The sequence below is a fragment of the Mauremys mutica genome, chromosome 1 (genome assembly GCF_020497125.1).
Source record: "Mauremys mutica isolate MM-2020 ecotype Southern chromosome 1, ASM2049712v1, whole genome shotgun sequence".
NCBI lineage: Eukaryota > Metazoa > Chordata > Testudines > Geoemydidae > Mauremys > Mauremys mutica.
Window position 1 is genome coordinate 311894760 of NC_059072.1, and position 14136 is coordinate 311908895.

Below are 14136 nucleotides of genomic sequence, written 5' to 3' on the forward strand. Positions count from 1 at the left end.
AGTCACCTTTGGACTTAACTATCTTAAGTAACTTTTTGTATCATCTGGAAACTTTGCTACCTCAGTGTTTAACCCCTTTTTTCCAGATCATTTGTGAATATGTTGAACAGCACTGGTTCCAGTACAGATCCCTGAGGCACCCTGCTATTTACCTCTCTCCACTGTGAAAACTGGCCATTTATTCCTACCTTTGTTTCCTGTCTTTTAACCACTTACTGATCCATAAGTGGACCTCCCCTTTTATCCCATAACTGCCTACTTTGCTTAAGAACCTTTGGTGTCAAACGCTTCCTGAAAGTCCAAGTACACTATCTCAGCTGGATCACCCTTGTCCACATGCTTGCTAGCACCCTCAGAGAATCCTAACAGATTGGTATGGCCTGCCCCACCTGCCTCATAGGAGGCTTGTGAGGACTACTAAGGCCATATTTACACTATGGATGCTATAGCACCATAGATATGGGACTGTAACTGTATTACTGTAACCTCGTAGTGTAGACGCAGACTACAGCGATGCAAGGTGCATATTTCTTCTCATGGTAAGAAATCCATCTCCCTGAGCAACAGAAGCTAGGTTGATGGAAGCATTCTGCCATTGACCTCACTGTATCTGCACTGGCGGGTGGGGGTCAGCATGGCAATGGCACTCTGGCGTGTGTGTGGATTTTTCACACCCGGAGCACTGTAGCTATATCAGCCTAAGTTTTAAGTGTAGACCAGGCCTTAATTAATGTCAATGTAAATATAAATGTACAATGCTCAATGTAAATACTAAGTATTATTATTATTATTAAATTATTTCACTAGTTAAGCAATCATTAAATTATATTGCTAATTAATAAGGGTATTAATATCACTTTTTCTGATCACACAAACACTATCTCAGGTTAGTGTTATTGACAAGTATTGATAGTGACATTAATCAGTTTCACTAATAAGATGACAACTCAGGTTACAATAGTGAACACACAAAAACACAGTAGAAAAAGCAAGATATAGCTCTGTGAGGCAGAGACAGTGTCTCCCTCTGTGTTTGTGCCACACCTAACACAATGCAACTCTGATCCCATCTGGGGCAGCTGGATGCTTCTGTATTCTAAATATCAAATCATAAATCCTGGTCTAAAATTCTTTTAACTACTCTGCTGTTTTAAGTGTCAACTGAACAAAATGATAAACATCTGCTCTTTATAGAATAAAGAAAATTAGTCACAATGGTGGGAGAGGGGGATGACACATGCTTCGCATGTTTGAAGAATGGTATTAATTCAACTAATTGAAGCTGGCAGTTTGAAGTTGCTATTCCTGGAAGGGTCTCAGGTTGATACAATGTTCCCTCCCACAACCCTGTAGCATGTATATAAACTGTGAGCTCTTCAAAACTTTTTGCCAGTTCTCTCGTTAGACTAGGCAGGAGGAACAGGGGATTAAGAATGAAGATCCTTTTTTTATCCACCTTCTCCATTTTTTTGTTGTCTGCTTTTGATCCAGCAAACTCTTCTGCTCATTATGACAAGATTTTGTCCCATAGCCGAATCAGGGCACGTGAGCAGGGGTAAGTACATGTTTTCTCTTTTATAATACCCTAAAAGGAGTGTTTTAAAGTTCTCTCCCCTACACAAAGCTCAAGATTAAGCATAATATTAAAATGAGATTTGTGCACTGTAAATTCTTACTGAGTGTGAGTCAAATATATTATTTCTAAAATGCAAATGAAATATGAAATATGAAATATATTTCCAAATTATTTTTTGTAGAAAAACCATACAAAATAAGATTAAATATTGTTAAACTTTATGAATTGTTTGAAAGCTAAAAATTATATCTGAAGCTAAGTAAAATACATGTGTTTCAGTATCATTGAAAGTAACTATAGTTTACAACAGATATAATGTGTGACCAGACATGTTTAACATGGCCCATCAAATATTTTACCAGCATTAGTGTATATTCCACAACATGTACTTTTTCTTTTTTCTCGTGGTGAGAGAAGTATGAACTCTACTCAGTTCTCTGGTAATTTGTAAATGCACAATTAGAGTACTTTTCAAAAGTTAAGTTCCCACTTAAGCTTTATAATAATGTTGCACAGTAAGACACTGAAATGCAGTGATTAGAAGTTATTTATTTTAACAAATAGTCTCTGAATAAATATTAAGGAGTCTAAACATATCTGTTTTAAGGTTTCTTAGTAAAAGATAGTTTAGCTCTGTGGGTTTGTTTTTTTTAAATAATCAAAAGGATTTTTGCATCCCTGCTTACAGGATGAACTGGGCTTTGTAAAATAAGAGTTTCATGGTTTCCTCTTTTGATAAGTGTTATGTTCTAACACTCCAACAGAAAAATTACTGTAATATATAAATTAGAGACAAAATGGAAATTTGCTTTTGAGGAAATTTCTCTTTTGCACACAACAACATTACAAAGTTTTCCTTATTTGAATCTTCTGATTTTTTTTTTATATAGCAGTTTACCCTTTGGTCCTGTGTAATTACTAGACTGTTTATTTAGGTGCTCTTGACATTCCAGACAGTGGCACTCCAAATAGCTGATTGAGTTACTGAAGAAGGGGTTCCTTACTGGATAAAGAAAAAGTCAGCTTTCTGCCCTTCCCCCTCCCCATGACATGCAGCCACACAGCTGTGCACAAGACAAACTTTGATGAAAAGAGCTCGGCAATAGTCACAGTTCAGTCCCTAGCGGATGGTAATTCACTTCAGGAAAAAAAACGCAATGCATAAGAAAGCTTGATTAGCCACAGCTGGAAGTGACTGTTCACTGGAGATACAGGGCTGAGCTGGCAGACAGGGGGAATCACCTCTTGCTTCTAGGAAGTGTGGTCTTTCCAAAGAACTCAGCAGGGTGGTGTCAGGAGCTTGGACAGTGGTTGACTGAATTCACACCTGCTCTGGTAATCAGGACCAGATGTCCGTTTCTGGCTCTTGTCCATTGAATACTGTATTCAAAAGTATTTTTAATCACACTTTTTCAAATATGTACAATGACTTAATGTGTTTTTTTTCCTCCAGTCCAAATGTCTGTGCTCTTCAGCAAGTTATGGGCACCAAAAAGAAATATTTCAGCACCTGCAGAAACTGGTATCAGGGAACTATCTGTGGGAAGAAAGCGTAAGTGCTATTTGTTTCCTGACTATCCAATATTTACAGAAATGTTATAATATTATTACAGAACTCTTCTTCTTTAGAGGCATATTACATACTTGCTTCAAATGCAGATCTCCCATAGCTAGCAATGGCAATTTGGAAAATGACTACACAGTGCAAAGCATTTAAATTCCAAGTGCTTTCCAAATAATCCTCACAGCACACATTTAAAGATGATAGAACTGAGACAGAGGGCTGAAGTGACTAGTCCAGTGATACAAAGGGAGCAACTATCCAAGCAGGAGACAGAATTCAGTATTTCGTGGCTCCAGTCTTGTGCCCAGACCACACCTTTATCTATGTACATGGAACAAGAACAGAATATTCCTAAGGATTTGGGGAAGTTATTTTGTCTGTTGTTTACTAAGTCTAAGTGATTTTGGTGTCTTTTTAGTACCTTAGAGAAATTTGTTTCTTTACGTTTATTGTAATCGTGACCTCATAATTTCATTATCCAATGATGGTGATGACAAATTTCACTTGAGGGCCATAGTATCAGAGTCATTAATGACTCCACTTCTGGCCATGCACTATCTTTGGGGCATACTCACCCAAGCACCTAAAAGCCAATGCAGAACTCTTCCTGCACCTCTTTTCTTGGTGCTGCTGCCATGAGTGACTAGTATAGCTGGTTAAATCAGTATCCTTAGAAAAAGCTATTTAACACATTCTGCCACTATAGTGCCACTAAACCATCCAATCAGTATTTTACAACATTCCACCTTTTCTTTAGCTGCTGAACTACTATTGATTGGATAATTTATTCTGGCAAAAATTATTAAATATGTTATTTGACTACTAATCTTTGTCAGGCAGATCTAAGATAAAATTTTCAAATATGCCTAAGTGACTTAGGCACCCAAGTTCCATTTTCAAAAGTGATTTGGGCACTTAGGCATCTACATCTTATTGAAAGTCCATGGGACATGGTCTTCTAAATGCCTAAAATACTTTTGAAAATGGGATTCATGAAGTAAGTCACTTAGATGCTGTTGAAAATTTTAGCCATTGCATTAAAAAAAATAACAATAGCAAACACCAAGAACAGGAAGTGACTGACATTTTCCAAGCCATTTAAAGGAACATTGTCACTTTCCTTTACTTCATGGCTATTTTCAAAACCAATTAAACATTAGAATCCATTTTTAGCCTTTGCTTTCAGCTTAAACCAGAATTCCTAAGTAAGCCCTCAAAGCCTCAAACATCCATTAATTGATTTATTTGGACTTCAGTAAGTACTTACAACCTACACTGTTGCTACTGAACATTGTGCACACATTAAGAGAAGTTTAACCCATCAGAAGCTTAGATATCATGGTGACGTGCATGATATAAATGCCGACACAAATGTTCTTCACATTGTTACAGATTAGATTTGTGAATTCACAGTAGCTCAGCAAAGACCTGAAGCAACCTTGTACTGTGGTTGCTACTGGTACTGGTCAGTGTTAGAAGTTCATGAGACTGTTTTGCATTTCTTGAGATTCCTGACAGACATCCCATCTTGTGACACAACACTGGAATAGCCCCCGAGGAAAAAATGAGTGGAAAGAGATGGAGGAGGAGGATATGGCTTCCAGTTTTTTTATTTATCAAAAAATATTTTCAGCAGTGTGTCAGCATAGCATAGAATTATGGGGCCAGTTATGTTTTTGATACACTAATCAAGCAAAGTTTACAACATCTAGTCTTGTGGTACAAATATTCCAATAATTCTGAACTCTAAGGTCAGTTGAGCTATCAGGGCTAAAATCTGGGCCTCACTGAAGTTCAAGGAAAAACTCCCATTGACTTTAATGGGGCTAGGATTTCACCCTGGGCTTTCTGTTATTATAAACTTCATATTTCCTCCAAGAGCCACGGATTAACAGCTGTATTATATTAATATTATCACAAAGGATACAATGACATTCTCACCAGAATAGGCACAGATGCCTCTTCGAATCTCCAGAAGCTTCTCTGGAATATAATTTAGCATCTATAATTCTAACCCTCCCATTTTGAGTGAGACTGATGTTTTTGCAAGGTTTTTTATTTCTGCAGCTCATTCAGGATCTGTCTCCCCTTTATGCAATTTGATCAGCTCAGTTATGCATAAAATTGGGAGATTCTGTTGAGACACTGTAGTTTAATTTCCAGGACTCAGATTGGTGCTATAGAAGTAGTGTTTGATCATCCTTCCAACATCTAGCCTGGGTTTCCCAGGCACTTTAGTTTGTTTTGTGGTCTTTCTCCCTTCCAGTCTTTCCTTCTCCTCCTAATGACATTTCAATGCAATACTGACATCCATTTTCTTCAGAGCACATGGTGTAAATTGTCCAAAATATTTATTCACAATTTATGTAAAGCCTGCCTTACCACTGTCTTCTTGGCACAGCACTTTCTTTCACTAGTGACACATTAGGGAGAAAGATGCTTCCTGAAAATGCTTTAGATTGAACTTCTTTGGACATTTTCAAAGCTGATTTTGGAACGTTAGCTGCGACTGCAGACTAACTGCTTCATTTATGTCATGTCTTGCCAATACCCTCTAAGTGAAAAACTGCTGAGTACTTTACGATGACATAGAGAATCATTATTCAGCTGAGCCACAGTGGTAGCATGAGTTATTTTTTTGTGGACGGAGACATCATGATGTGTCAGAAGAAATATTTTGAGGCCATGAAGAGATTTTACAGTACTCAAAATAAGATTCCTTAAGTGTAGTATGGACTCATTGACAGTGAGGTTACACAAAGGTATCACCTACATTCTGAGCTCTGCATTGGGACTTTTTGGGTTGTGCAAATACTAGAAAGAGTAGATTTGAGGAAAACTGTGGATTGGATTTGGATTAAATGATAGGCATACTGGTACCTTTTGTGTGCTAACAGTAGAACATCTGGTATAGTTTAGATGGTGCCTAAAGTAATGTAATTATTAACAGGAGATTTTGAACAACGCCAAAATTAGAACTACCACCATTCCTAAACAGATTAATTCGCTTCCTTCTCAGTTTAAAAAAACAATGTTATTTCTTACAGTTATAACAGTTCCATGGTAACTCCCTTCAGCTTGTATATTCTGATCCAGAAAATGTACGAAAGATACCAAAAGGATCTACATTCTATCATTTCCCATTTCCAACCGTATTTACAAATTCCCCAGCTGAACTACTGACCTGAGGGCTCTGTAGAAACAGGAGCCCTATTGGATCATAAAGGTGTCTGTAGTTTTAATAGTATATTATGCCTGCTAACAAGACAGATAATTTGCAAACAAGCCTCAGGGCCTCTCTGAGCTATGCCAGCCACCAACAGCCCCAAGAGGATGCTTGACTACCACAGAGATGCCCTGGCCATGCCCCTCTTTCCTTGGGAATGCCCTTTATCGCTGGGGCTGAGATGGGAGTGGCATAGAGCTGGTTTTCTTTACTTAGGAACGCAGCATTACGTCATTATCTGAAGAGTCACTTCTCTTCAGTAACATCACACCATGTGCTGAATTTGCAGAATTACGTAGCTGAAAATTTTTTGGAGTGTGGTATTAGTGCACAGGCAACTTTGCTTTGGATTTTATACAATGCCTCTCTATGGCGGGGACGGTCGGGGGACTGTGTTCCTTTTTTCCTCTAAATTGTCCTTCAACCTAAAAGGTGTGGGGAGCAACTGGATCTTACATTGATTTCAGTAGAAGCTGCACATTCCACCTACCTCAGCATCGACTTATTGACAATCCTCACTCCATCACATCTATCCACATCTACCCATGTCACATACATTTGACACATCAGCTTTCTAGTTCCAATCAACCATGAGGGAACATATGGCTTTGGATACTAAAAGGAAGAACTGGCCAGATTTTAATTACTAGCAGTCCTCAGAGGCAGCATGCTGTATGTTAAAAGGAATATGATAACCCAAAGGTACTAGCATTGTAGCTCTTGGCCAGAGAAGCATTTCCTTTGTCCATTGTACTCTTCAGCCAGTTTTCTGCCTCACATAAATTGTACTCATATCAGACCCAGTCTTTTCTCTGCTGAATATGGTGAAGAAGAGTAAACATGCAATGTCTGATTGGTGCTTAGTCCCCCTTTTCCTGTTATCAAAACCTAAGTGAGATGTCAAAACCCACAGGATATTTTCCTGTTTCCTTTTGGAATATTTTCTCTCTCTGAAGGAAGTACATTTTCTTATAACAAAGCAGTTTCCTGGATGGCAGATGCGTGCTAATTGCTGGTTTGGGACCGAGATTCCTCAAGAACCAGGTTTTGTCTGACTCTAGCATGGGTGAGCAGGAGGCATGGGAGGAATGGTGCAAGGAGCCCTCTTCCCACACTTGTGTGCCTTATGAAAGGGCCAGGAATCACTCCAAAAGTGTATCTTTGAGTGCACAGGGTGGGAGGAAGCAGGACAATTGTTGCATCTGCTGTGATAGAGCGGGTTTCACTATTGCTGCTTGCTCAGGAGTCAGGGGAAGGCACAATCCTTCTCCAAACTAAATCTAGTCCTACCATGCCAGGTTTGCATGCTCACCTACCTGGTGGAATATGAAGCCCACACTGTATAGTTCTGGGGGATGGGCGTAGAGTGAATTGTCATCATCCACAGAGAAGTATATTACAGACTGTTGCACAAAACTTTTTTGAAGCTCAGTTAGAATTGTCTTGTGTAAGGTTTCGCCAGCTGAATAATAAATAGATTCATTTTAAAATCAGATTAAAAAGAGAAAATAGGGAGTCACAACCTACATTCATAGCAGAAACAAATCTAACATGGCAAAGAAAATTCTCTATAATGAAAAGCTCTTTGTTCTTTACTGGCTATCACTTCGCAATAAATTATATAGCTCAGAGTCTCATTTTAAACTCATGCTTTGTAATGTTGTTTTTATTCTAGTCTGCTTTTATTTTGAAATTTTTATTTTTAAGATTTAAGATTTTATTTAATCTTCAAATAGATTTTTATCCCAGAGTTCTGAAAATTCCAATTTGAGCAAGCCATTTAGTTTAATGTATTTGTTGCTAATATTTTGTCATCTATCAGAGGGGTAGCCATGTTAGTCTGGATCTGTAAAAAGCAACAAAGAGTCCTGTGGCACCTTATAGACTAACAGATATATTGGAGCATAAGCTTTCGTGAGTGAATACTCACTTCGTCAGATGCATATCAGCTCTAACTCATTACAAAAACCTACAAGATCCCACACAGCTGCCTCTAGGGAGCTTCCAGCTTGAAAACTGAGATCCTTGAGCCACATGCATTAAAAAAAATCATGTAGAGCTCTGATTGCATGTTTTTCTAGTAATTCAGTCTGCAGTAATTACTTTGAAAAGCAATAACTGCAGAAGAAAGAGTTTAGAGATTTATGTTATTTTTCACGTTTCAGTAAGTCCATATAATTTCCTGGGTTTCTTTATCCTCCAGCAACCACATTCATCCTTGCCATAACTCCATTGACTTCAGTAGAGTTGTGCTTATTTACAGCGGGGCTGAATTTGGTTAAAAATGTCTATTTTAAGGCTGTTACTTCCTTCAAATCAATAAGGTACAATAAAAAGCAATCCATAATGCTGAATGCAACATTACATAGCACCAACCCACTTCTGAGTACAGTTTATACATTCAAAGGTGAGCCGATTTCCTTGAACAACTATACATCAGGCACTATCCGATTTCCAGCTCAACTCCATCCTCCCCTTCATGGCTAAGCTCTCACTCCTGCCGCCTTCAATTCCTCTCTACTAGCTCTTTCCTTCATTTGTTACAATCTGGCTTTCACCTTCTATACTCTAACTAATTAGACTAGGGTGACCAGATGTCCCAATTTTATAGGGACAGTCCTGATTTTGGGGGCTTTTTCTTATATAGGCACCTATTACCCCACACCCCATGTCCCGATTTTTTACACTTGCTGTCTGGTCACACTAAAGGAGACTGCTCTCACTAAAGTTACCAGTGATCTTTCCCTTGTCTTCTCCATATTCATTGATTTTCCCCTGTTTTCAACATAACCAGTCAATCTTTATTGATTCTCTACTCTATTGGCTTTTACAACACTGTTCTTGAACAGTTTCCCTTTTTACCTTGTGCATTTCTCTTTCAGTGTTGTCCTCAGTGGCTCCCCCTCCTCCCACTTTCTGTTAGCATCCCACAGGGCCTATTCCTAACCCCCTGCCTTCATTCCTTCACATTATCCTTGGGTGGTCTTATTTGCTTTCATAACTCTAATTACCATCAATTTACCCTTCACATGTAGACTATTGCCAAAGCTTGGCACTTTTTTTCTTTACATCCACACTGTCAAAAGCTTGTCCATGCTTTGATAATCCTCCCCATCCCTTCCAACCTTGATTCGGTTGATCCCTCCTGTAATCTTCTCTTTGGTTTTCCAATCCCTTCTCTCCTAGCCAAAATGTCACCATCAGATTCATTTTCTTCACCTGCTACTGCAATCACCTCATTCCTCTTGACGAGTCCCTTCACTAGCTCCACTTCCCCTCTCACATCCATTCCAAGCTCCTTGTCCACCTTCATGGCTGCGGATGTGTTGCGTATGTAAAATGCTACATAGCTACAGGACACAGTACAGTGGAGCCAGTTAATAGGGCCTGATTTGACACCAACAGAAAATAGGCTGCTGAATGTTAAAAAAAAAAATAAGATGATTAGGTAACTCTAGCCAAGGAAACTGAATAGAAGTAGATAATTTGTAAAAAAAAAAAAAAAAAAAGTAAAACTAAGATAATTAACTGTAATTGGTGTCATTTTGTTTGTACTTTATTCAATCTAGTTTTTATTTTATACCCTACAGAACTGTCTTGTATGAATGTTGCCCTGGCTACATGAAGATGGATGGAATGAGAGGTTGTCCGGCAGGTAAAGTCTTAGATGCGCATGATCTTTACATATGGGACCCATTCTAACACAGGAGATTTTTCAGAAGTGGTCTGTAATTTTGGGTGCCCAACCTGAGACATCTAGAGTTTCTCAGAGGGGATGACTGAGGATCCACAACTTCATTTGATGTCCCTGAGTGTGGGCAGCACCACTGGAAATCATCCCCACGGTGTTTGATGTTGGACACCGAACACTGAGGCATTCATAATTAGAGGCCACTTTTGAAAATTTAAGCCAAAACCCTTAAAATATGAACCTGCCCACTATGGATAATCCTGGCAAGTCTTGGTCCTGCTGATGTGATGGGTTCCCCGGCAGCAGAAATACCACAGTCCCACTGTGTAAGGGGACGGGATCTGGGGGAACTGTACAGGCAGCATATATGTTGGGGGAGGGATAGCTCAGTGGTTTGAGTATTGCCCCCCCCTAAACCCAGGGTTGTGAGTTCAATTCTTGAAGGGGCTAGTTGGGGATTGGTCCCCTTTGAGTAGGGGGTTGGACTAGATGACTTCCTGAGGTCCCTTCCAGTTGTGATATTCTATGATTCTTGTGCAGTGTGAAGTTCCCTTCTGTGTCACTTACATAGTTGCTTGCAGTGGACCAAGCAGCACTGGGTATGGGGAGGGATGGTGCAAAACCAGGTATTGGAGGTGAGATGGCACCAGAGTCAGGGGGAGGGATAGGTATTAGGGGTGCATAAGAAGGTACCAAGGGCTACTCAGTAGAATTGGCTGGTCATAACATTTCTAGGGGAACATTTTTTCATGGGAAAATGCTGATGTCAAAATGAAAACTTTTGCAGGAACTTTTAAATTTTGTCCAATTTTCCTGTAGAAACCAAACAGATTTTCAAAGGGAAAACTACCTGGTTTTCTGCCAGCTCACCTGTCGCATGGGATGCCCTAACTCAAGCCAGAGTTTTCAAGACTTCTAGGCTTCTCAATAACCTATCAGATGGGCAGCTGGGGCTCCAGACAGCTTGGGGATTTCATTTAGAAAAAATAAAATCAGAATGCCATTTAATTTTTTTCTAAACAAAAGTTTCAGACCTTCACCTCACCACAACTTGGGGTGGAGAATTCCTCCCCTCTGGATATTTGTTGAATTATTTTTTCTGGGCACTGTCTGCAATGACGATTTGGCATATATTGCAAATTCTACTTAATTTGAACCCAAATTATGGAATTTTTAAAGCAATGTTTAGTTAAAAGGGTTTTATTAAGATGATTCTCTCCTCCAGTTAAAACAGTGGTAATAGGTAATGATTTTGAGAGACTGACTTGTCAAAGAATTTACAGTACTCTTGTCTTGTGTATTTTAGTTGCTCCTATTGATCATGTTTATGGTACCCTGGGCATTGTGGGAGCAACCTCTACTCAACGGTATTCTGACATGTCAAAGCTGAGAGAAGAGATTGAAGGACGAGGATCATTCACATTCTTTTCACCAAGCAATGAAGCTTGGGAGCTGTTGGATCGAGTAACTATATATCTATATATCTCTATACACACACACACACATATATATTAATGTTATGAGTGCTTTTTTTGTATCTACATTAGCTGTGTTTTAAACCACATTAGAAAGAATGATGATTTTTTTATATATCAGAGATAAATATTGAAACTCAATTACTATATTATTCTGAACTAAATTATGCTTAAGGAACACAGATATTTTACATTTTTAAAAAAAAATTCTAGAAACAATGAACACCTGCAAAGGATATCTGTTGGAGCACTGTCAAAGAGAAATTGGTTTTATGATTGTTGCTCAGCACCTTGAGTACTTTTGTGATTGGATGCTTTATAAATACAATTATCATTATTAGTCTTGCCAGCATAGCTTTGGGAATAATTTTGAAAACTGAAGCAATTCCAATAAGGGAGGGTGAGAGACATTTTTGTGTGTGACTGTAGGGTACTTTCCCTAGAACTACAATGTTAATCAAATCCAGTACAGAACCAAAAAAAAAAAGCTTGAATGTCTTGCTTATATAATGAGGCCTGCTGTCTTTGATATTTAATCAGTCTAGAGAATCCTCTAGCCAGCTGCATACCAGTAAGGGCTAGTCTACACTTACCGTCTGGGTCGACGCGGTGACTTCGACTTCTCGGAGTTCGAACTATCGCGTCTGATCTAGACGCGATAGTTCAAACTCCGGAAGCGCCGCGGTCGACTCCGGTACTCCACCACTGCAAACGGCGGTGGTGGAGTCGACGGGGGAGCCGCGGAGTTCGACCCCGCCGCGTCTGGACGGGTGAGTAGTTCGAATTAGTGTACTTCGAATTCAGCTACGCTATTCACATAGCTGAATTTGCGTACCCTAATTCGAACCCCCTTTTTAGTGTAGACCAGGCCTAAGGTATGTAACTGAAATAATTTACCTAGTCAAATGAAATATACATTCAAAAATATGTTGAAAGCATATTTTGTGGCAAAGAAATCTGTATAACTAGCTGATTGAGATTGTCCAGGAAATGTCTAACTGAATCTTCTTCCTCAGGAAATTCATAGTAATTTAATTGACAATGTAAATATTGAACTGTACAATGCCCTCCACAACCATATGGTAAACAAGCGTATGTTGACAAAGGATCTTAAGAATGGCCTGACTCTTGTATCCATGTACAATGATCAGCAACTGCTTATTAATCATTATCCTAATGGGGTAAGTTTATTTCCATAAGCTTCTTTTATACCGTATTTCAGAGTGGTCACTTTCATTAACTCTGTGCATTTTTTTTTGTCTATCTAATGAAGAATCAATAAAGTCATAACAAGATTATCACTTGGCATGTCAGTTATACATCTTACCTTACAAATGCTAGGAATACAGAATAAATCTATCCATTAAAGAACTCTTTCATAGACTGAAGGCTAATTGCTAAGAAAGGACTTGGTAACAAGAGCTAATTTTTATTTTAAGAAAGTTGTAAAAACACGGAATGAACTTTCCTCTAAAGAGGTAGCCTTTTGTGGATAGGACAGATTATTATCCTTCTAAATATCAGAAGTTAGATTTATTACACACTTTTTCCATATATTACTAAATACATTTTAATCAGATTTTTATTCCAATACCAGCATGTGACAGAAATATTTAGTCGTAGAAGAAACGCTTATATTATCTTCCTACATGGGATTTAATTTTTATAAACCAGGATTCCCAAAGTAAAGTCACTAGTATTTATTTTCTTAAATTCATAGAAACTACATGTTAGGTTGGCACTGAAATTAGTGTAAATGAAAACCAAGAACCATTTTAATCATTCAGGGAAATGGAACGCTAAACAATTGTAATATGGTTGGAAATCAAGATGACCAGCACAAGTTGATCTATTGGTAAATCTGGGTGTACAGGCACTGACTTTTGTTTTTCCCAGTTTGTGTTCCTCTCGCCCCCTCTCCCTTTGCGAGCGGTGGGCGGGTCGTCGGGGGAAAGAGGCTGAGAGGGGGTGGAGCCTTGGGGCAGAACATGGGCCAGCCCTTAGGGGGAAGAGGCCAAGCAGGGATGGGGCTTGAGGGGGGAGAAGGCTGAGTAGGGGCAGGGCCTTAGGATGTAGCGGGGGCAGGGCCTTGGGGCAAAGAGGCCAAGTGTGGGCAGGGCCTCAGGCAGAGCTTGGGCAGAGCAGTGGGTGAGTGCATGCTCTGGATGCTGGGGTCTACAGAAAAATAATCCAGCCCTGCAAGTGCTGAGGTCCCCCAATTTTTTTTTCAGTGGGTGCTTGTGCCCCAGAATACCCACAGAGTTGGCATCTCTGGCTAGGTGGATGTCCTCCTTAAAAAGAAATTATAAGAGATAGGCTGCTTAATATTCTACTGTTCAATTCTTTAAACATAGGTTGTTACTGTTAACTGTGCCAGAATCATCCACGGCAACCAGATTGCTACAAACGGTGTCGTTCATGTCATTGACCGTGTCCTGACCCCTGTTGGAAATACCATTCAAGAGTTTCTTGAAGCTGAGGATGATGTCTCATCTCTTAGAGTGAGTGGGGGAAAATAAAATGCTAACAAGCTTCTTTGGCCTTATAATTTTCCTTTCTTTTTCTGTAGTCTTAGATGTATGAAAAGATTATTAACACATTGTT

General features: G+C 39.2%; 1 protein-coding gene across 8 annotated transcripts in view; it reads left to right on the forward strand.

The window, feature by feature from the left end:
- Window positions 1-1403: 1403 nt before the first annotated feature.
- Window positions 1404-14136, forward strand: part of POSTN (periostin) — a 48646-nt gene continuing 35913 nt past the window's right edge. For all 8 annotated transcript variants that reach the window (XM_045015260.1, XM_045015287.1, XM_045015304.1 and 5 more), the window contains exons 1-6: window positions 1404-1555; window positions 3030-3128; window positions 9957-10021; window positions 11364-11521; window positions 12549-12713; window positions 13887-14033. In XM_045015260.1, coding sequence (XP_044871195.1) covers window positions 1434-1555; window positions 3030-3128; window positions 9957-10021; window positions 11364-11521; window positions 12549-12713; window positions 13887-14033 — 756 coding nt within the window. In that variant the 5' untranslated portion in view covers window positions 1404-1433. The remainder of the gene's footprint in view (window positions 1556-3029; window positions 3129-9956; window positions 10022-11363; window positions 11522-12548; window positions 12714-13886; window positions 14034-14136) is intronic.